The sequence below is a fragment of the Labeo rohita genome, chromosome 6 (assembly GCF_022985175.1).
Source record: "Labeo rohita strain BAU-BD-2019 chromosome 6, IGBB_LRoh.1.0, whole genome shotgun sequence".
NCBI lineage: Eukaryota > Metazoa > Chordata > Actinopteri > Cypriniformes > Cyprinidae > Labeo > Labeo rohita.
The window spans coordinates 17,451,662-17,475,831 of NC_066874.1; the positions used below are offsets into that span (position 1 = coordinate 17,451,662).

Genomic DNA, 24,170 nt, shown 5'->3' on the forward strand with positions numbered 1-24,170 from the left:
AGGTAAATTGATCTTGTTTCAATAATTATGGAAAATGAGTTAAAAAAACAAACAAAACAAACAAAAAAACATTAAAAACATACATAGTAATTCAAGTAATTTTTTGCATTATTTCACCTATTTAATATTAATATTACCTGTAATATTAAAGGAGAGTGCCCAGAAGTGCTGTCAAAGCATCTGTGAGAACGTTCTGACTGAAGAGGACTGGAAGATGGGCAAGACTAAAGTGTTTCTGAAGGTACTGAGCTGAATTTTCCAGGTACCATTACTGCATTTTAAGAGAAACCCATTCTAACGTGATACTTACTTGAATCAGGATTTCCATGATACCATTTTGGAATTGGCACGAGACAAGGCTCTCAATGAGAAGGCACTTATTATTCAGAGAGTCCTGAGAGGATATAAACTCAGGTAAAAGACTGAGGATAATCTCTTACATTTGAAGAGAAAATCTCCACACGTTGGTTTACCAGTCGCCATTTTGCTTTCTCGCAGGAAGGCGTTCCTGAGAAAGAGAAGAGCAGCTGTGACCATACAGAAAACCTGGCGTGGACACAAAGTCAGAAAACTTTACAGAGTGGTACGTTGTTAGACTGTGCAGACTGAAAATTCAAAAAGTTGATAGTCATTGCTTGTACATATATGTAGTGTCACTTTCTGCATGTGTTTCTGCAGGTCCAGTTGGGTTTTGCCCGTCTGCAGGCTCAAGTACGCTCCCGTCAGATGGCCTGGGATTATAAACAGAAGCGTCGAGCTGCTGTTCTGCTTCAGGCTCAGATTCGTGGCTACTTGGCGAGGAAGGCGTGGAAACGAAAGAGAGCGGCAGTGATCCTTCTGCAGGCTTACACTAGAGGAACTCTAGCCAGAATAGCTGTCAGGAAGATGAAGAGAGATGTAAGAAGTTTTCTGATGGATGGATCATGTTTAAATGACAGTTTGCTAAAGATCTCAAGATACATGTCATCTTCATCTGTTCGCCGTCTCTGTTGTTTGCAGGCTGTCCTCTCACTTCAGGAACGTCAAGCAGCAGAGCGTGCTGCTCTGGAAAGACAGAAGAGGCTTGATGAAATTTTGCGGCAGCAAAAAGAAAGAGAGGCGGCTGAACAGTTGTCAAACATCACAGACCAGGAAATGGTGGATGATATTTTTGGCTTCTTGCCTAGCATGGTTGGTGGACAAGAAGGCCAGGCACCTGTGGGTTTTGAGGTGAGAGATCAAACTTCTCAAAGAAGTCTGGATAACAATAATGTTCAAACCAAACAACTTCCTGGAAACGGTGTGTTTCTGTGTTTAGGACTTGGAGGGAAAGCGAGCAGTGCTTGAAGAAGTGGATCTGGATGATACTCCAATGATGGCGATTCCAGAGGAAGACTATGATGATTTGGATGAGTACTCGTTCAACAAGTTTGCTTCCATGAACTTCCAGGGTGCTGCAACGCCCACGTACATTCGCCAGAGGTTACGTCAGCCTCTGCTGTACCATGAGGATGAGAATGACGTCCTGGTAAAGACACCTTTGACTTTGACCAGCATTTGATTGATTTATGAAGTTCTTCTCTCTGCAGCATCATTTCTGATGTGTCGCATTAAAAATAAGTGCTTACTACTGCTGTTCTCCACAGGGTTCACTAACAGTTTGGTGGATGATCTTGAGATTTATGGGTGATCTTCCCGAACCAAAGCCTCAGGTGGTCTCAAGAAGTGTACCAGCCTTTGCTGACCACTCTCTTCAGAAGGAAGTGGCCTCCAGACAGGATAGACGTCTCAGCCATATGGTGGGCTTGGACCAGGTGAGGAAAAACAACAGCTAAGACTAGCGATACAGGTCTTTTCAGTAAGGTTATAAGTGAAATACTGCGGTCTTTTCTTGGAATGCACTTCCAACACTGAAAGTGGTGTCTCGTTTCAGAGAATGAGAAATACAAGAAACTCTCCAAACAGGAAACTCAGTACACTACCAGAAGAGGCTTCCCGCAACAGAAAATCATCAACTTTTACAGACATACTGGCCCGGAACAGAAAACCTGTCCAAGATTATGGTGTTCCAGGCCGCAAGCTATCTGCCATACCAGAGCAGGGTCAAAGAAACAGAAAGACATCAACTTTTTCTGATTTAATGTCCCGAAACAGAAGGACCTCCACAGCTCCTGAGGGACCTCAATCAACCAACAGACCCGGTAGAAAACCATCTGTTATATCAGAAGAGGTGAGACACATAAATGCTGCAAATTGGCCAATGATGTGACACTCAATATATTATTTGTTAACTTTGATTAATTTAAGTGTTAGTTCACCCAAAAATGAAAATCCTGTCATTACTCACCATCATGTCGTTCCAAACTCGTAAGACCTTCGTTCGTCTTCGGCACACAAATTAAGATATTTTTTATAAAATCTGAGAGCTCTCTGACCCTCCATAGACAGCAAAGGAATCACCACATTTAAGACCCAGAAAGGCAGTAAGGATGTTATTAAAATAGTTCATGTGACATCAGTGGTTCAACCAGAATCAGTGGTTCAGTCGTTATTTTATGAAGCTACAAGAATACTTTCTGTGCCCAAAGAAAACAAAAATACAGACTTTATTCAACAATTCTTCTCCTCTGTGTCAGCCTAACGCCATTTTGAAGAGTATCATGATACATGCGGGCACTTTCCTCTAAATGTAAACAAAGCCCCATGCACACGTGCTCTACATCAGCAGCATGCACTGGTTACATGCGAGGAAAACGTGCACATGCGTCATGATACTCTCCAAAATGCTGTTAGAAGGAAGAGAGGAATTGTTGAATAAAGTCGTTATTTTTGTTTTCTTTGCGCACAAAAAGTATTTTTGTAGCTTCATAAAATTACGATTGAACCACAGATGTCACATGGACTATTTTGTCGATCTTGGTATCTTTCTGGGCCTTGAACATGGTAGTACCCTTTCTGTCTATGAAGGGTCAGAGAGCTCTTGGATTTCATCAAAAATATCTTAATTTTAATATCTTAATATCTTACTTTTCTTTATTGTGTACACTGTTGTTTGTTAAAATAAAAGCAACATTAAAACAGCTGTTTTTAAAGCTAATTCATTAGTGTATTGTGGCACATTAAAATCATTGTTAAAGGGATATTTCACCCAAAAATGAAAATTGTGTCATTAACTACTCACCCTCATGACGTTCAAAACCCGTACATGGGTTCAAAAAAACGTAACTTAAAAACGTAAAAAAAAGTGTTCGTACTGCCTTAAAATATTAAGTTTAGTCAACACGAAATGTTAAGTTGTACTTCATGAAAACATGGATATTTGAGTTGAGTAAACCAAAAATTTTGGGGCAGCACAAACACTTTAAGTTGAAACACCTTTTTTTTTTTACATTGTAAGACCATTTTACATCTTGTAAGACCATAATTTGGAACACAAATTAAAATATTTTTGCTGAAATTCAAGAGCTCTCTGACAATATATAGACAGAAATGCAACTGACACGTTTAAGGCCCAGAAAGGTAGTAAACACATTGTTAAATAGTCCATGTGACCTCAGTGGTTCAACTGTAATGTTATCGAGCTACAAGAACATTTTTGTGCGCACATAAACAAAAATAATGACTTTATTCAACAATTTACTGTAAGCTTCATAACCGTACGGTTGAACCACTAATGTCACATGGACTATTTTAACAGTGTCTTTACTACCTTTCTAGGCCTTCAACGTGGTAGTACCGTGCTTTGCTTTATGACCCTACAGGTAAGTAGGGTCATAAAGCATTTGGATTTCATCAAAAATATGTACATTTGTGTTCTGAGGATGAATGAAAGTCTTACAGGTTTGGAACGACTTGAGGCTGAGTAATTTATGACAGACTTTTTGGCTGAACTAACCCTTCAATTGCAACAAACAGATAAATGTATATTTATAATCTATTAATCTACCCATTAACTCTTCATGTGAAGGCAGAGGATGGGTCTGAAGTTTCCAAACAACCCACTGTGCAAACTATTAGCGAAGAAGATGAGATGAACGCAGACGGACTCACTCTGGACCGGCCAATGAATTCTCTTGAAAAGTTGCATATCATTGTTGGATATGCCATTGTCAGACGCGACCTCAGGTTGGTAATTATTTAAAACCACAAGTAAAATATTGCTTAGTGGTCGTATGTTTCTGCTTCGAAGGCTTTAATGTTGTTTATTGTTAGGGATGAAATTTACTGCCAAATCTGCAAGCAGCTCCAGGAGAACTCAAACCGTGGTAGCTTCTTCCGTGGCTGGATCCTCCTGTCCATCTGTTTGGGCATCTTTCCTCCTACTCAGAGCTTTTTTAAGGTGAATAAAGGACAGTCTTCCTTATTAAACTCTTTGATGCAAATTGATGAAATTGTTTCTTCATTGTATGTTGTCTCATCTGATCTTGTTCTTCTCCTCACAGTACCTCCAAAGTTTTCTTCGTTCTGGTCCTGCGGGATACGCGCCTTACTGCGCCGACCGACTAAGACGCACTGTCGCCAATGGAGTGCGTGGAGAACCTCCCAGCTGGCTGGAGCTCCAGGTAAAGTCAGTTAAGCTGCTGGTAAAAATGTCAGTTTGAACAAGGAATCAGATTTCTTGCTGTTTAAAATGACAGGGGAAAGCATTTGTAAATAAATTGCAGCAGTATATGATTATATGATATGATCATACTGTATAATGAACAAGATTAATGGTTATCGATGAATCATACTCACTTGGAATGGCTCACGCTTTTCCGTCATTTTTTATTATATGGTTATTATATGTTTGTTTTGGTAACACTTTACAGTGTGTCATTAACATGAATGAACAATGAACAATACATTTATTACACTGTTTATTTATCTTTGTTCATGTTAGTTCACAGTGCATTAACTACTGTTAACAAACACTTGTGATTTTTAATAATGCATTAGTAAATGCTGAAATTAACATTAACTAAGATTAATAAATGCTGTAGAGGTATTGTTCATTCTTAGTTCATTTTAACTCTTGTAGTTAACTCATGTTAACTAGTGAACCTAGTCCAGTGTTACCCTTGTTTTATTATTATGTTTATTGTATGGGCAAAGACAAAATTATTTTTGACAAAATTAAACACTTATAATGATGGACGGCTCATTGAAACAAATAACTTCCGGCTGCATTGTTGCTGTAATTTGCTTATGGTCCAGTACAGATATGCGAAATGTACCAAAAGATTTGAAACTGTAATTCATGCCCTCATTATTTTATCACAGGCTACCAAGTCTAAGAAGCCCATTGTCATCTCAGTGACTATGATGGATGGCAGGACTATCAGTATGCCTGTAGATTCTGCCACCACATCTAAAGAGGTCTGCCAGATGCTCTCACAGAAAGTCAAACTTCAGGACACATTTGGCTTCTCTCTTTACATAGCTTTATATGACAAGGTATGAAGCCCTTACACTGGATTAAGAGTTTAAGTCAGATTTTCAGTATTATTAGAATTTAAGATGTGGTATTGTACTCCCTGTTTTTAGGTGTGGTCCCTAGGTAGTGGGCGTGAGCATGTTATGGATGCCATCTCTCAGTGTGAGCAGGAAGTGAAGAGGAAAGGTGGGCAGGAGCAACATTCCCCTTGGCGTCTCTACTTCCGTAAAGAGATCTTCGCACCTTGGCATGACTGCAGCCAGGACAACGTCAGCACAGAAATTATCTACAGACAGGTCATCAGAGGCCTGAAATATGGAGAGTACCAGTGTGAGAAGGTGTGCTTAAGACCATTTTTAGTATCAGTTATTATCAAAAATAAACATTTTAATTCTTTAAATAGCAAACTGGTGTTTCAGTGACTTTTATATTTACTTAAAGGCATAGTTGTTCTGTTGTCATTTAATATTGTTATTACAAACATTTCTTTCTTCTGTGGAAGACAAAAGAGATATTTTGGGAAATGTTGTTAACCAATGGTTTTGTGTTTGTTTAAAAAAAAAAAGAGAGAGAAAAAAGAAACAAGAAAAAAATGGAGAAATGACTATGAAAATCAGTAAGACCTGAAACCGTTTGGTTACCAACATTCTTCAAAATATCTTCTTTTTGTGTTCCAGTCTATCAGTCATTCACCTTTATTTATATAGCACTTTATACAATACAGATTGTGTCAAAGCAGCTTCACAGTGCCAAACAGAAAAATTGTTTGAGAAATGCAAGAGGATACTAACAGAAGTCAGTTTTTCAATTAAAGTCAGTTCATTGTTGATTCGGTAAAGTCATCATTCAGTTCAACTCTCTTTCAATAGTGTCTTTACAGTCAAGCTGACAATACTGCCAAAAATTAAACACATTAGCATTACAGTGAACGTTAATACCATGTTTCCTGATGAGGGTAACATGTAAAGCGTGAAAAGCAGCAGTTCTATTACTGAGCCTTGTGGTACACCATACTGTACATGTGATCAATGTGATACCGATGATATCTCCCACATGTAAAGCATGAAAAGCAGTGGTCCTAATATTGAGCCTTGTGGTACTCCATACTGTACTGCTAAATAGTATGATACTGATGATATCTCCTAAGGGTAACATGTAAGGCATGAAAAGCAGCTGTCCTAGTATTGAGGCTTGTGGCACTCCATACTGTACTTGTGATTAATATGATACCGATGATATCTCCCAAGGGTAATAGGTAAAGCGTGAAAAGCAGCAGTCTTAGTACTGAGCCATGTGGCACTCCATACTATACTGTACTTGTGAACAGTATAACACTGATGATATCTCCCAAAGGTAATAGGTAAAGCGTGAAAAGCAGCGGCCCTAGTACTGAGCCTTGTGGCACTCCATACTGTACTTGTGATCAATATGATACCGATGATATCTCCCAAGGGTAACATGTAAAGTGTGAAAAGCAGCAGTCCTAATACTGAGCCTTGTGGTACACCATACTGTATATGTGATCGATATGATGCCTCATCGTTCACTGCTACGAACTGAGGACAGTCAGATAAGATTTAAGCCACAGAACAAAGAAAGTCATACAGGTTTGGAATAACATGGTGCGTTCAGTGGTTTATTATGTTGCGCTGATTGTAATGACAGTCATCATGGACTTGGACTTTCTAGCAGTATGGATTCACCTTCAAGCAACCCATTCAACCTGTTACCTTTGTCGTTATAGAACTGTGTTATTCATAGTCAGACATGACTACTTTATGCAGTGGGTAAAAGTGTCCAATAAAAGCAACCTGTTCTCATGACGAAAACGTACCTGTGGGAACTTTTTGCAAGACGCAAAATACGTGCTTGCGTGTTTGTTTCGTGACATATTCAGTGTGAAAGAGTGTTTGGTTTTTTTCCCCTGAACAGATGAATGTATATATGGTATGTGTCAGGTGATGTTGGTTTTGCAGTTCTGACTTGAAATGTCCATTTTAAAATAACAAACCATATGCACTACACCTAAACTTACCTGATAGTATGAACAAAAGTGAATGTCATGTAAAAACGCAATTGCAAGCAAGAATCTTTTAGCCTTTTCATCACAAGTCATGTTTTTCACAGGATTCGTACTCTAGGATTCCACATCCTAAGTCCAATTCCATGCCAGCTAAGCTACCAAGCAAGCATGTTACGTCAGGAAAGCAAAACAAATGGAGCTGTAATCATAACTTTAATAATTTGACCTTTGCGTTTCAGGAGGATGACACTGTTGCGCTTGCAGCAAAGCACTTCTTTGTGCAGTTTGGATCAGACATGAGTATGGAGAATACTAGGACTGTAGTTAAGGAGTGCATTAACTCCAAACTACTTGAGGCCAAGTCAGAAGAAAAGTGGGTCCAAATGGTCAACACAGCACATGCACAGGTACTGATGTTTCTTTTATTGCTTATGTTAAAATAAACATAATGAAGCTTTCCACCTGTGTGAAAGTCAAAATATTTTACAAGCATTTGTCTCTTTTTGTTAGGGGCCATTAATAAACTCTCGGACCAAGCCTGATAAAGTCAAAGCAGAGGTGGTTGACTATGCTCGTCAAAAGTGGCCAATGTTCTTCTCCAAGTTTTTTGAAGTTGCCAAGTTATCTGGTATGCATCATACACTAAGATAAGCTTTGCGTTCACTACCATTCAAAAGACTGGGGGCGGTAGGATAATTGATAGTTTTGAATATTTTTAACTATCAAAAATAACAGATAAGACATTTACAAAATGTTATAGAAGCTTCCTATGTCAAAGAATCCTGAAAAAAGGCATCATGATTTCCACAAAAATATTAGGCAGTACAACTGATTTTAACATTTAATAATAAGGAATATTTCTTGAGCACCGAAACAGCATATTATATGTAAATTGTAATAATATTTTACAATATTCCTGTTTTACTGTGTTTTTGATCAAATATCAAATATAGCCTTGATGAGAATAAGAGACTTCTTACCAACCCCATTCTTTGAATGGTACTGTACATTTAAAATAATGTAATTTCAACAAGAATATGAGCAAAAATCTTTATATAATTTGGTAAATAAGATTAAATTTGTGCCATTTCAATATTCAGGTCCTCCTCTACCAAAGAGCAGGTTCATCTTTGCCATAAATTCAACTGGAATAACATTCCTAGATGAACGAGAAAAGACTCTCCTGGTGCTGTCTTACCCAGAACTCACCGGGGTCAACACTGTCAGGTGGGTTAGACACATATAGTATATTTTAAAAATTAAAAATGATGTAAATTCCCTAAATTCTCCCTGCATCGTCTCCTCCCAGAGATAGGAAGTGTGTGTGTTTGCTGACTCTGAAAGGAGACTTCACACTGAATGCGATCATGGCCAGTGACATTTCAGATCTGGTAGCCATGTTTCTGGCAGGCCTGATACAACGTTCCCAATATGCCGTCACTGTACAGGAGGTTAACAGACAAGGTCAGAGGAGGAAATAAGCTGCATATATATGTGTATATGTGTGTGTGTATATATATATATATATATATATATATATATATATATGCAAACAGTCATGGCCATAAATATCACCCTTGCAATTCTGTCAGAAAATGCAACCCTTCTCAGAAAATTTTTGTAGTTACAAAAGTTTTGGTACTCACGTTTTTTTTTTTTGTTTTGTTTGTTTGCATTGGAACAACACAAAAAAAAACAGAGAACAAAAGTCAAATCTGATACAATTCCACACAGAACCCAAAAAATGCACAACATTATTGGCACCCTTAACTTAATATTTGATAGCACCCCCTAAAAAAAAATAACTGAAATCAATCGCTGAATGAGTTTCTTACACCTCTCTACTGGAATTTTGGACCATTCTTCTCCAGGTCATTCAGATTTGAAGGATGCCTTCTCCCAACTGCTGTTCTGAGATCTCTCCACAGGTGTTCTGTGGGATTCCGATCTGGACTAATTGCTGGCCATTTCAGATCTCTCCAGCGCTTTGTTTGTAACCATTTCTGAGTGCTTTTTGAAGTGTGTTTCGGGTCATTGTCCTGCTGGAAGACCCGTGACCTCTGCTGGAGACACAGCTTTCTGACACTGGCCACTATGTTGCGCCCCAAAATTCTTTGGTAATCATCAGATTTCATGAGACCGTTCACACAGTCAAGGCATCCAGTGCCAGAAGCAGCAAAGCAACCCCAAAACATCTTTGAACATCCACCATGTTTGACTGTAGGGACTGTGTTTTTTTCTTTTAAGGCCTCATTTCTTTTTCTGTAAACAGTGCCATGATGTCCTTTACCAAAAAGCTCTACTTTTGTCTCATTTGTCCACAGTACGTTCTCCCAGAAGGGATTGTGGTTTTGTCACATAAGTTTTGGCAAACTTGCTGTGTTTTGTCTTGCTTTTTTATGCCTTTGTGTCAGCAGTGGTGTCCTCCTGGGTCTCTTACCATAGCGTCCCTTTTCATTCAGATGGTGACGGATAGTGCGAGCTGACACTGTTGTACCCTGTGTCTGCAGATCAGCTTGAATTTGTTTGGAAGTTAATCAGGGTTCTTTATCCACCATTCAAACAATCCTTTATTGTAATTTTTCATTCATTTTGCTCTTCCGTCCACGTCCATGGAGGTTAGCTACAGTGCCATGAGCTGTAAACCTCTTGATGATACTAAGCATAGTGGACGCATAAACATTAAGATCTCTGGAGATGGACTTGTAGCCTTGAGATTGTCCATGTTTTTCCACAGTTTTTTCTCTCAAATCCACAGACAACTCTTTACACTTTTGTCTGTGATCTGTGTGACACCCAACACAAAGGTTAAGTCAACTTTTCTCCATTTTAACTGGTTGCAAGTGTGATTGCTGTATTGCCCACAGGTGTGTCTAAATACAAATTACAGGAGCATCACGTGCTTGAAAAGCAATTATTTCTTACAATTTTGACAAGGTGCCAATAATTTTGTTCAGTCCATTTTTGAGTTCTGTGAAATTTGATAAAGTTTGACTTTTCTTCTCTGTTTTTTTGTGTTGTTGCAGTGCAAACAAAAACAATACGCATTGTGAATACCAAAACATTTGCAATTGGAACAAATTTCTGAGAGAATTGCAAGGGTGCCGATATTTTTGGCCAAGACTATATATGTATATATTTTTTTTTTGACTGTTCAGAATCTGTGATTGACTTGTTTTTTTGTAATGAAAAATGGTTTGTATGTTTTTCAAGATGATCGAACGTTTCTCAGCTTTAAGAAGGCCGAGCTCATCTACATCATTAAAGATGATGAGTATTCTGTTGCCCGTGGCTGGTTAAAGGGCAAGAATGAGCGGACAGGAGACATTGGTGCAGTCCCTGTAGATGCTATCTTGATTCTTCCAACTCTTATGAAACCGACAAATGAAGTCCTGGTGAGAACTTAAATATATGTTTTTTTCATGCTGTTCTATGGAGTACTTTAGATCTGTAAAGATCTATATATTTGTCTGGGTTTGGAATATGTGTCAATCACATTGGCGTTGAAAAATATTGCAAAAAACCTAACATGTTCTGACTTTTTGCTCTGCTTTTTTAGAGCCTGATCAGCTTGTCCCCAGATCAAAGAAAGACTATTATAGACAACAGTGTAAAAGGAACCATGACGGAAAGAGTGGCTCTTTGGACTCTAAAAGATTTCTCCGTCGAATATTTCAGGTCCTTGCAGCAACTGATTGACCACATTATTATTGCACTTATTTAAACCATACTACATTTGGAAGTGTTTCAGAAGCGAACATGAATGACCTGTTGTTCTTCTGTCACAGGCAGCCCATCAGAGATGTGAACAGACAGGTGATCTCTAAGAATGTCGCACCTGAGAAACTGTGGGCCAACTCCAGAGAACCCATCAGACAACCCCTGCTGAAGAGACTGGTGGGAAATTCAGATTTAAGTCCACTAGCCTGCCAGGCCTTTACTGATATCCTTTGCCACACATATTTAACTCACTATCATTTACTGCAATATCTTTGAACATTGCTAATTGCCACAGTAGCAGTTGACCCCTTATGTTTGCGTATCTAAATGTAGTAATGCATAAAGCTGTAGAACATGGCAGCTGTTGTAGTTTGTGATCCAGGTAGGATGCGACCCAGGAAAGTTCTGATTCCTTGACTAAATGATGTGCACCTATTCTGAAGTACATGGGTGACTACCCCACTAGACAGATCCAGAGCCCCCTGGAGCTCACAGACCAGATCTTTGGCCCACCTACAGAAAATGAGGAGCTCAGAGATGAGATCTACTGCCAGATCATGAAACAAATGACCAGCAATAACAATCGGTAAACAGCATTACATGGTCAACGTCAATATTGCATTGCCTTTTGAATACCTGTACACTACCACAAACGTTTGGGTCTGTAAAATATTTATTGTTTTTGAAAAAAAGTCTCTAATGCTTACCAAGGCTGCATTTATTTAACAAGAATACAGTAAAAGAGTAATATTGTAAAATATTAGTACAATACATACAGTTGAGGTCAAAAGTACATACACCTTGCAGAATCTGTAAAATGTGAATTATTTTACCATAATAAGAGGGATCATACAAAATGCATGTTTTTTTTTTTTTTTTTTTTTTTTTTTTTTTTTTTTTGGTACTGACCTGAATAAGATATTTCACATAAAAGACATTTGCATATAGTCCACAAGAGAGAAGAATAGTTTACATACACTTGATTCTTAATACTGTGTTGTTATCTGAATGATCCACAGTGTTTTTTTTTTTTTTTTTTTTTTTGTTTGTTTTTTCTTGTGATAGATGTACATTAGTCCCTTGTTTGTCCTGAACAGTTAAACTGTCTGCTGTTCTTCAGGTCCCACAAATTCTTTGGTTTGTCAGCATTTTTGTGTATTTGAACCCTTTTCAACAATGACTGTATGATTTTGAGATCCATCTTTTCACACCGAGGACAACTGAGGGACTCATATGCAACTATTACAAAAGGTTCAAACGCTCACTGATGCCTCAGAAGGAAAAACGATGCATTAAGAGCTGGGGGTGAAAATTTTTGCACAGAATGAAGATGTGTACATTTTTCTTATCTTACCTAAATATCACATTTTGTCATTTAGTACTGCCCTTCAGAAGCTACAGAAGATACTTACATGTATCCTAGAAGACAAAATAAGTTATTTTTACCCTGATCTTCAAATTAAAAAGTTTTCACCCCCCAACGTGTTTTTTTTTTTATTTTATTATTTTTTTTTTTAATGTGAAATATCTTATTCAGGTCAGTACAAAATAGCATGCATTGTGTGATCCCTCTTATTTTGGTAAAATAATTAACATTTTGCAGATTCTGCAAGGTGTATGTAAACATTTGACCTCAACTTTTATCATTATATTAACATTATAAGCTTCTTTACTGTCACTTTTGATCAATTTAATGCATTCATGTTGAATAAAGGTATTAATTATTAAAAGTTTGAATTGTAATATACATGTAAGCAATGACTTGAAGAGAGTCATGTCTGTTGAAATCGTAATCACTTGTGAACTTGGTACAAAGATGTGACAGACACAGTTTCACAAGAGTTCTGAAAAGTTTTCCTTTTGGGATTGTAGTTGCACCAAAGGCAGCTTGCCCTTTATAATGGTGAGGGGAAACTATGAAACCTTTAACTTCTTTATCCATGTTTTCTTTTAATAAGCTTCTTTAAAAATCTGTCAATAATTACTCACCCTCATGTTGTTCCAAACCCAGAAGACCTTTGTTCATGTTTGGAACACAAATTAAGATATTTTGATGAATTTCAAGAGCTTTCTGACTCTGCATAGACAGCAATGCAACTACCACATTCAAGGCCCAGAAAGGTAGCAAGGACATCATTAAAATAGTCCATGTGACATCAGTGGTTCAACCTCAATTTTATAAAACTGCGAGAATACTTTTCATGTGCAAAGAAACAAAAATAATGACTTCAACAATTTTTTCTCTTCTGTGTCCATCTTCACAAGAGTACCGTGTTTTTCTGTTGCCAGTATATTTAGTTTTAGAACATTGGTATATAGTTAAAATTTCCTTTCCAGGACAGGACCAAACAATCATACTTTAGTTTCAGGTGTCTGCTCTGTCTGCTGTGTGAATCAACAAGCAGTAGGGTTATTGAACTGAATCAGTTTTGATCATTCTTATTTAAATACATTGAAGCCACTTTTAAACATCTGATCTGTGAAGCACAACGTTTATTGTATATATGCCATTTCAGATGCTGTTTGTAATTCCATTAATTTATAGTAATTAACATTTACAAATGTGCTTTCTCAATCAGGTACAGTGTGGAGCAGGGCTGGCAGCTGCTGTGGCTGTGCTGTGGTCTCTTCCCTCCCAGTAACTCTCTGTTCAAACATGCTCAGCGTTTCATTGAGACACGCAAACGAGAGCCATTGGCAACAGACTGCCTTAAGAGACTGCAAGGGGCTCGGAGGTATGGCCAGTATTTCTAGACATATGTTTAAACATATTTTTGTTTCAATCCAAATGAGATTCCATAGCTTAATAGCTTTAAGAAAAGGAAGAAATCCATTGAATTACCATACTTTAAAGTTTAAATGAATTGATCAAACTAAGCCGTCCTATCATGTGAATTCAGTTATGGAATCAGTAAAAGCTAATGTTTAAGTCACTGTTAAAAGCTTATGAGAACAAAGCCTCTGTTGTTTTTTACTCTTTGAACTTTGGCTGGCTTACCTGAGAGCCATAACCTATTGGAGCTCATCACAAACAACATGTGTGTTATAGTACTGGATTGATACACTGTAAGTATGAAGAGATAAACACCATATTAGCAGTTGCTTACAGTTGAAAACAAGCTTGGGTAATTGCCATGATGGCATATGATTGCCGCTTAACACAAATGCTTTAATATTTAATATCAGTTAATCAAAAATGATTGTTTGTAGGTACTAGTAATTCAGTCTTTTAAAAGGACGCAATGTTACACACTGTTGGCACAGCAACACCTCTCTTTTTAGCATGGTAACCTTTGCCAGACTGGAGCAAATGCCAGGAAAGTGTCAGTACTGTGATAAAATAGTACAGAATTTACACCAGCTTCATCTGCTACTGCAACTATTCAAAGACTGCCACATTTGGGAAACACGACTGTGGCCTTATAGTTGAAATGACTCCACAAGCTGGGTCACAGATGATGAGAACTGCATTGGTGATTTGGTGTGAAAGAATAGCAGCCATATGTTTACAGTGTGAGAGATGACATTTGTCATTGTTTCTATGCTAGAATGGAGTCCAGAAAGCTTCCACCTCACCAGGTAGAGGTTGAGGCAATTCAGCACAACAGCACCCAGATCTTCCACAAAATGTATTTCCCCAATGACACTCAAGAGGTAATTTAACACAGTCAGATACTAGCGCACCATTCATTGTTTGCTTCCTGCAGTAGTACTTTGCACCTCAAGAACTTTTACAATGTTCATAATGGTGAAAATAATTGTAGTTGAAAAAACATTAAAAATTAACGGTCAGTTTGATGGCATTACAAGTCATGCATTTTATTAATGGAATATCATTCAATTTTTTTTCTTCACCCTTCTGGACAGAATTTTGAGGTGGGATCCAACACCAAGGTAAAAGACCTGGTCCTGACCATTGCTGATAAACTCATGTTGTCCACAGCTGACGGTTTCAGCCTCTTTGTGAAAACTCCTGATAAGGTTTGTACCCTTGCAACTGTGATTTATAATTAAAGGAATAGATCTTCCAAAAATGAACATTCTGTCATTAATTGCTCACCCTTATGGCGTTCCAAACCCGTAAGACCTTTGTTCATCTTCGAAACGCAAATGAAGAAATTTTTGATGAAATCCAAGAGCTTTCTGACCCTGCATAGACAGCAACGGTACTACCATGTTCAAGGCCAGAAAGGTAATAAAGACATCGATAAAATAGTCCATGTGACATCAGTGGTTCAACCGCAATGTTATGAAGCTACGAGAATACTTTTTTGTGCGCAAAGAAGACAAAACCGTGCCTATGGAAAATCATCATACCCTGTGAAAACCTTTACCTTTTGTCACATTACCTGGGAAATAAAATAAATTAACTAACTAACTAACATTGTAACTTTCATTAAAGTAAAAATATCATTAAAATTTTTTTTGGAGGATTATTAAAAATTAATTAGTGAAATGTCTGGTTTGGTGAAGTAATCAGCCCATTGTTTACCATTATAAACTTGCTCAGGTGCAAGCAATCAACTTCCAGATTAAACACAAGGCTATTTGCCCCACCTGACGTCAATAATAGCGGTGTTGATTAATTCAGAATAAAACAAGCTGTTTCTTGAAGACTCCACTGTTAGTAGTGCATGGTACGGCAAAGAATTTGCCATGGTTGGGAAGGTGCTTTCAAAAGACCTCCAGGATAAACTTGTAGAAAGTCACAAGTTAGGAGAAGGCTACAAAAACATTTCAAAGGCTTTAGCTATTTTCGGATGTACTGTTCAGAACATCATGAAGAAGTGAAAAGTGTATGGCACCACCAGCACATTGCCTAGATCAGGCTGTCCATCCAAAGTGGATGACAGAGCCAGAAGGTCATTGATAAGAGAAGCTACCAGGGGGCCAAAAGCAACTTTGAAGGACTTAAAAGGCTTTACGACTGGGTCTGGTCAGTCTGTGCATGTGACAACTATCTCCTAAGCTTTACACAAAGCTGGCCTGTATGGCAGGGTGGCATGTAAGAAGCCTTTCCTAAAAAATTGTCAAACTCTGTCTCATTTGCGCTATGCAAAAACACATTTGGAAGAGTCTGATACCTTCTGGCAAAAGGTGCTATGGTCTGATGAGACCAAAATGGACCTTTTTGGACTGAACTCCAAGCACTATGTTTGGCGAAAAGCAAACACATCCCAAAACACACCATACCTACTGTGAATCCTGGTGGTGGCAGCATTATGTTGTGGGGGTGTTTCAGGATTATGTTTCAGGGCGTTTGGTCAGGATTGAAGGGAAAATGGATGCCGAGTACATCCAAATTTTGGAGAAAAACCTGTGCCCATCTGCTAGACGGCTGAAGATGGTCAGGTCATTTACTTTCCAACACGGCAATGACCCTAAACATACTGCCAAAACAACAACGAAATGGCTTAAGGATAAGAAGGTGAATGTCCTTGAATGGCCAAGTCAGAGCCTTGACTTAAATCCAAACAAAAATCTGTGGATGGATTTGAAGAGAGCAGTCCATTGCCTCTCACCACAGAATTTGACTGAACTTGAGCAATTCTGGAAGGAAGAATGGGTAAATATTCCCCAATCAAGGTGTGCAAAACTAATAGACACATCCAAGACTGGTGGCTGTAAGAAAATCAAAATGTGGCTCTACGAAGTATTAAAGGAACACTCCACTTTTTTTGAAAGTCATTTTCCAGCTCCCCTAGAGTTAAACAGTTGAGTTTTACCATTTTTGAATCCATTCAGCCGATCTCCGGGTCTGGCAGTAGAACTTTTAGCATAGCTTAGCGAAGATCATTCAATCCGATTAGACCGTTAGCACCTCACTCAAAAATGACCAAAGAGTTTAGATATTTTTCCTATTTAAAACTTGACTCTTTTATAGTTACATTGTGTACAAAGACGAACAAAAAATGAAAAGTAGCGATTTTCTAGGTCGATATGGCTAGGAACTCTACTCTCATTTCGGCGTAATAATCAAGGAACTTTGCTGCCATACCATGGGTGCAGTAGGCACAATAGGGTGCGTAATTAATGACAAAATTTTAATTTTTGGGTGAACTATAGTAAACAAATATTTAGGATCTATTTAGGGTAGTTTAAGAACTGACCATTTAAAAATCATATATCGTTAAATAAGTAAGTCTGATTATTGGGAGAGATATTGCCTCCTCAGTGTCTACAGTAGTTACAGTACTGCCAGTGATCCCATGTCCTTTTACTAATTTACAGCAACATTTTTACATAGCTTTTGTCTGTATATTAATCTAGCATATTCCTTCTCCCAGGTTCTAAGTCTGAATGAAACTGACTACTTCTTTGACAGCTTGAGACAGATTACTGACTGGTCCAGGAGAGCAAAGAGAGTGAATCAGGGTAAGTCTGTTTTAAATTTTGGTGGAAACTTTATTAGAGCCCAGTTTCATAGACAGGGTTTAGCCTAAACCAGGATTAGGCCATAGTTCAATTAAGACATTTAAAGGGAGAAGTCCACTTCCAAAACAAAGATTCACATATAATATACTCACCCCATTGTCATCCAAGATGTTCATGTCTTTCTTTCTTCAGTCGTAAAGAAATTATGTTTTTTGAGGAAAACATTTCAGCATTTTTCTCCATATAATGGACTGATATAGTGCCCCGATTTTGAACTTTCAAAATGCAGTTTAAATGTGGCTTCAAATGATCCCAAATTCGGTTGTAAACAATCCCAGCCAAGAAAGAAGGGTCTTATCTAGTGTAACGATCGTCATTTTCATAACTTGATACAATTTTCATAAATGATACAATTTATATACTTTTAATGTCAAACGCTCGTCTTGTCTCACTCTGCCTAAACTGTTTTTGTTCTGGGTCATGACAGTTAGGGTATGTCGAAAAACTCTCCCTTAACTTCAAAATCGTCCTATATCGCTGTTTTACCTTTTTTGTTAAGGGTGTTTGATCATCTTTGCATGTTCATCTTGCGAAGACTGGGTCGGTAGTTCTGCAGCAATGTAGGATGATTTTGAAAAGATTTTTGAAGTTGAGTTTTTCGACATACCCTAACTGTCTTGAACCAGAATACATAGAGTTCAACGAGAGCAAGGCAAGACGAGCGTTTGAGGAAAAGTATTTAAATTGTATTTTTTTTTAAAATGAAAATAAACGATCGTTTCGCTAGATAAGAGTCTTCCTCCTCAGCTGGGATCGTTTACAGCCGCATTTGAGATCGTTTGAAGCCGCATTTAAACTGCATTTTGGAAGTTCAAAATCGGGCCACAAATGTTTTTCTCAAAAAAAAAAAAAAAGTCTTTACGGCTGAAGAAAGAAAGACATGAACATCTTGGATGACAATAGGGTGAGTACATTATATGTGAATCTTTGTTTTGGAAGTGGACTTCTCCTTTTAGAATTTTTTTTTATAAACATGCCTTAGAAAAAAACATTACTGGTGTGCCTCTTGAGACAAAAAGGCACTGATATATTTTAAGATTAGTCAATACAATCTTTTTTTCAGTTGAAACAGCTCAGACTTACATTTTAGTAGGGATGCACAACAACATATTGCATGTATAGGCAAATATTATGCGTATAGGCAAGGTAACATTGCCAGCTACTGCCCTGTCATGCGTAATACAGAGTTTTAGCCATTTTTGCGGCTTCGTGTGAACTTTGTGTGAACAACTGCTACTCTTTTAAACAGCGGGCGGACCAGTGAGTGTATCTTACTCGGTTTTCTTTATGAGAAAATTATGGTTCAACATTGTTCCTGGTAGAGATGTGGAGGCGGATCTCATCTTTCATTTCCCACAGGTACTGGCAATCAGTGGAATGTTCTTAAAAAATAGCAGGAAATTTGATCATATAGCTTCCCTGTAAGCATAGAAGTTCTTCATATTTTAAGGTACATGGCATTTTTTCCATATTTGTCACACTATCTAGGAGTTGCCCAAGTACCTGAGAGGTTATCATGTTTGTAGCAAACAAGACATGGTGGCGCTCGGTGCTCTACTCTTCAGAGTGAAAGTGGACAATGATAAAACTCAGTTTACCCAGATTCCTAGAATGCTGAAAGAACTAGTGCCTAATGACCAGCTTAAAGTCATGTCTACTGATGAATGGAAAAAGGTCAGTTCCAGTACACTGCACTGTTTAAATAATACGCGTCTAAAGTGTTTCTTATAACGTAAGCATTTTTCAACAGCAAATTTTAGCTGAGTACAACAAGCAAGCAGGCACGAGTGTGGAGCAGGCAATGATTGGCTTTTTAAAGATTGTCTACAAATGGCCCACATTTGGCTGTGCCTTTTTTGATGTGAAAGTAAGCAGTTTGAGTTTCCAGCAAAATAATAATTTTGATAATATTAGTTTAAAAACTGTGTATAAAAAGACTCTTGATTTTACAGCAAACATCAGAGCCCAATTTCCCTGACATCGTAAGGATTGCCATCAGTAAACAGGGCATCAGTATCATTCACCCCAAAACAAAGGTATCATCAATTGATAACTCTTAAGCTAACTTATCATGTAAGACAACTTGTATGTTTTTTTGTCTCATTTTAACTGCTTTGCATGTGGTTTTCCTAAACAACATTTGTACAACACCTCCTGTAAGCGTGTTCCTGTAAACATGAATGTAAAATTACAATGTCTACTTAAAATATGAATCATGTATCTTAATTTTGTGGAACTAATTCAGTTCAACTTCTGTTTAAGGACACTCTGGCAGTGCATCCATATAACAAGATTGCAAGCTGGTGCAGTGGAAGCACATACTTCCACATGACTGTAGGAAGCCTTGTCAGAGGGAACAAAATCCTGTGTGAAACTTCCCTGGTAAGTGACACAGATGTGGCTTTTTCCAGTTTCAGTGTCACATGATCCTTTAAAAATAATTCCAATATGCTGTTTCTTATTATCAGTGTATCAGGGTTTTTGCTGCTTAATATTTTTGAGGAAACCATGATACAATACCATTTAAAAGTTTGAGGAAAAGAATCAGCATATCAGAATGATTTCTGAAGGACCGTGTGATATTGAAGACTGGAGTAATGGCTGAACAAAGGAATTAAAAAGAACATTTTTGTCATTTTAAACTATTTTTCAGATCTTAAAATAATAGAATTTTATCCTGTGTTCTTAAGGGCTATAAAATCGATGACCTGCTGACTTCCTACGTCAACATGTATCTTGTTGAGAAGAGAGGACAAAGACGAACTCACTATGACTAAAACTAACAGACCAGCAAAGACTTTACAGTGCTTTTCTTTTAAAGACACATTCACACATACAATAAAAACAACCAATGAGAAATGTTTTAAAAAAAAAGCATGAATTTATCAAAATAAAGAATGGTGTAGATTTATGTTTCAATGTGATAAGCTATATATCCTGCAAAATGTGTGATGCAAACTGTTAAAGATCAGTAGTTTTTCGCAATATGCTACCAGACTGTGAAGACTGACTAATATTTAATGACACAAATTAATCATTAAAGTTAATGGATCATATTATGTTATTTTTGAGTGAAATTGTCAAATAAATGTCTATGAGGTGTAACTCGCAGCAGTGTAAATTGTGATTATTTTCATTCCATAAGCCTTATGCTTATTAGGGAATTGCTTGGATTCTTCTCCAAAATTAATTGCATTTTTAAGGGGCCTAAACATGCTCAAACTCATAAAACTTTGTACACGCCAAAAGTGGTGAAAATTTACATCTGATATGAGTTTTAGAAGTGGGTGTAGCAAAATGGCTCGATAGCGCCACCTATAAAATTTCAACGAAGTGCCCCTTGAGCTATGTAACACACCAACACCTACGGCCTGACAAACTTCGACTGTTTCGCCATGGAAAACAAAGTTGTTATGATTCAGGCATACAATGTCTGCACCAAAACTCACGTTTGAAAAGAGTCCTGTCCTGAACACATGCCCATGACCATATTCCGTTACAGCCATAGCGCCAGCTGCTGGCAACAGGAAGTGGTATGTTTTATGCTCTAACTAACTCTTCATAGGCAACTTACACACTGTAAGTTTCAAGAGTGACGACCGTATCTAAATGCTAGAGTCCTGTAAATTGTTTCGTGTGTGTACGGAAAAGCATTCGCTCCTGCATTTGTAACCATAGCAACATTTCAGCGTGTTGTGGGAGTAAATAAGAATTTGGCCGTTTGGTTTAAGCCATTTTTTGGCTAAAGACTCCTTTTGTCTGTCGATTTTAACTAAACTACCACTGATAGACGTGCTGTGTTTTGTTTATGCTCAGGAGGCTGCTTTAGAGAGAGCTGTTTTGCAGCGTTGCAATGTCCTCATATTTACGAGCACTTTTAGGCGTGTTGTTTAGGGCAGTGGTTCTCAACTCCAGTCCTCAGGGCCCACTGCTCTGCACATTTGCACATGTTTCTGACGCACCCAGTTCAGTTCATGGATCTTTCTCCTAACAAGCTGATGATCTGAATCAGGTGAGTTAAATCAGGGAGACGTGCAAAATGTGCGGAGCAGTGGACCTTGAGGACTGGAGTTGAGAACCACTTGTTTAGGGTGACCAGACGTGCTACTTCCTTGGGATACGTTTAGCACAGGTTTTCTGCATTGCCTGAAATAACCAGGTGTTGGTTGTTTGCGCTGCGCCGATCAATCGTTGTATATCAAAGTACCACGATAGCTATAGAGAGCAGAGCAGACACTTCATGCTTTTGAATTGCTCTCGCAGTACTTTGCTGTCATACAATGATTGATCAACGCAGCACAAACAACCAACAGCTGGTTCTTTTAAGCAGTTTATAAATCCTGTGCTGAACGTGTCCCTGGGAAGTGGCATGTCTGATCACCCTAATGTTGGTTGGTCTTACTTTATAAAGCTAGGCACTTTATGGGGTTAATAAAGTGGTCTGTTGAGGATTTATGATTTTTTTTTTTTTTTTTTTTATAAAACAAAGCATTTGGGTGTTTTAGTGTTCTTTACCACAGGGCTTGTGAGCACAACTAGCTTTGTGTAAAAATATGCTAAGGGTAAGACTTCTTTCACTGTTACTTTCTTGCTTTTCACATACAGACGAAGACATGTCTGATGTGCGTTTAAATATGTCATTAAAGGAGAAGTCCACTTCCAGAACAAAATTTTACAGATAATGTACTCAACCCCACTGTCATCCAAGATGTTCATGACTTTCTTTCTTCAGTCGTAAAAAAATTATGTTTTTTGAGGAAAACATTTCAGGATTTTTCTCCATATAATGGGCTGATATGGTGCCCCGAGTTTGAACTTCCAAAATGCAGTTTAAATGCGGCTTCAAACGATCCCAAATGTGGCTGTAACCAATCCCAGCCTAGCAAAATAATTGGTTGTTATCATTTAAAAAAATACAATTTCAATACTTTTAATTCTCAAACGCTCATCTTGTCTTGCTCTCCCTGTGTATTCTGGTTCAGGACAGTTAGGGTATGTCGAAAAAATTCCAATCGTATTTTCTCCCTCAACTTCAAAAATCATTTAAAAAGCATCCTACATGACTGCAGAAGTACTGACAAAGTCTTTTCAAAGTGAGCATGCGAAGACGATCAAACACCCTAAACAAAAAAGCTAAAACAGCGATATAGGAGAAAGTTGAGGGAGAACATGAGATGGGAGTTTTTCGACATACCCTAACTGTCATGAACTGGAAAAAAACAGTCCAGGCAGAGTAAGACAAGACAAGCGCTTGACATTAAAAAAATATATAAATTGTATTATTTTTATGAAAATAACCGATTGTTTTGCTAGATAAGACCATTTTTGCTCACTGGGATTGTTCCCGTATTTGGGATCGTTTGAAGCCGCATTTAAACTGCATTTTGAAAGTTCAAACTTGGGGCACCATAGCAGTCCATTATATGGAGAAAAATGCTGAAATGTTTTCCCTCAAAAAACATAATTTCTTTACCTGAAGAAAGAAAGACATGAACATCTTGGATGACAAGGGTTTTTTTTGTTCTGGAAGTGGACTTACATCCTTCAACCTCTAGCTTGTTCAGCTCAGTTCTGTACACACTGCGTAGAACTTCTGTAAATGCGGTTGTCACTACCTGTATTTTTCGGGAATTAATGCAGTTGTCAAATACTCTTGTATTTAAGTGAATTATGTGTGTACAAAACGCGATAAAGGAGTAATAGGTGAACTGACAACCGAATTTAGCTGCAGTGTGTATATAGCCATATAGATTTAATCAACAATATATTTGATCAGTCTACTCTAAAGGCCGTTGCAATGTTAAATTGCGAAGATCTTTAATTTTTGTTAAAGGGCGTGTTTTTGGCGGCCATACAGTGTCCGACCTGCCCCAAACTTCACGTTCGATAAGAATCCTGGCCTGAAGACATCTAAAGGCCAATATTCAGTTATAATCATAGCGCCACCTGTAGGCAATAGGATGTCATGCTTTGCACTAACTCAAACATACCATGTTCAATCTGCACCAAACTTCATATGTTTGATAAAAGTGCTGGCCTGAAGATATCTACATGCTAATATCCAGTTATAGTCATTGCACCACCACCTGGTAGCAGGAAGTTTGGCACATACAAATGACTTAGTCATGTTCCTTCTATATTTACAACTTTAAATGCATATTGCCCAGTGTTTGCAGTTTTTCTAAAGCCACCGGGTGCAAGAGCCCTTTCAACGATGCTTGCAGCTTTAATGTTGTTTTGTCATGTTTAACAACAAACTGTTTTAGCTCTTGAATCTGACAGAAGACGAGTTCTTCTCTGGTTAACAGTCACGTTACGCTGTGTTTTGCCCCAGGGCAACAAAGTCTCGAGGGGCAGCATATAATGAGGCTTGGAGACGTCCCAATTAAGACTTGGCACTGTATTATTTAGCCTATTCTGGTAGCATAGATAGTGGGCTCATTGAGTAAAGCGAACTATATTAGCATATCGTTGAAGACGTGCCCAGACAGAAGAAAAAGAGATGATGTGTGTCCTACACAGCTGTGATCTTCCAGAATGAAAGACAGATTATTGCTCTTGCTGTTCGCTTGCGGCTCCACATCTGTCTGAGGATCA

At 38.0% G+C, this 24,170-nt stretch overlaps 1 protein-coding gene across 1 annotated transcript in view; it reads left to right on the top strand.

Annotated features, from left to right (window-relative positions):
* Nucleotides 1-20,682, top strand: part of LOC127166753 (unconventional myosin-VIIa) — a 33,749-nt gene extending 13,067 nt beyond the window's left edge. Inside the window, 31 exon segments of the mRNA XM_051112280.1 lie at nt 152-241; nt 320-414; nt 499-583; nt 679-897; nt 1,000-1,209; nt 1,298-1,507; nt 1,626-1,793; nt 1,913-2,209; nt 3,947-4,104; nt 4,192-4,318; nt 4,422-4,541; nt 5,242-5,415; nt 5,506-5,733; nt 7,658-7,825; nt 7,929-8,046; nt 8,519-8,645; nt 8,728-8,882; nt 10,632-10,813; nt 10,978-11,096; nt 11,207-11,361; nt 11,571-11,724; nt 13,718-13,873; nt 14,687-14,792; nt 15,006-15,119; nt 17,426-17,513; nt 18,823-18,932; nt 19,062-19,247; nt 19,324-19,440; nt 19,526-19,609; nt 19,836-19,955; nt 20,264-20,682. Coding sequence (XP_050968237.1) covers nt 152-241; nt 320-414; nt 499-583; nt 679-897; nt 1,000-1,209; nt 1,298-1,507; nt 1,626-1,793; nt 1,913-2,209; nt 3,947-4,104; nt 4,192-4,318; nt 4,422-4,541; nt 5,242-5,415; nt 5,506-5,733; nt 7,658-7,825; nt 7,929-8,046; nt 8,519-8,645; nt 8,728-8,882; nt 10,632-10,813; nt 10,978-11,096; nt 11,207-11,361; nt 11,571-11,724; nt 13,718-13,873; nt 14,687-14,792; nt 15,006-15,119; nt 17,426-17,513; nt 18,823-18,932; nt 19,062-19,247; nt 19,324-19,440; nt 19,526-19,609; nt 19,836-19,955; nt 20,264-20,350 — 4,527 coding nt within the window. The 3' untranslated portion in view covers nt 20,351-20,682.
* The last annotated feature ends 3,488 nt before the right edge of the window (nt 20,683-24,170 follow it).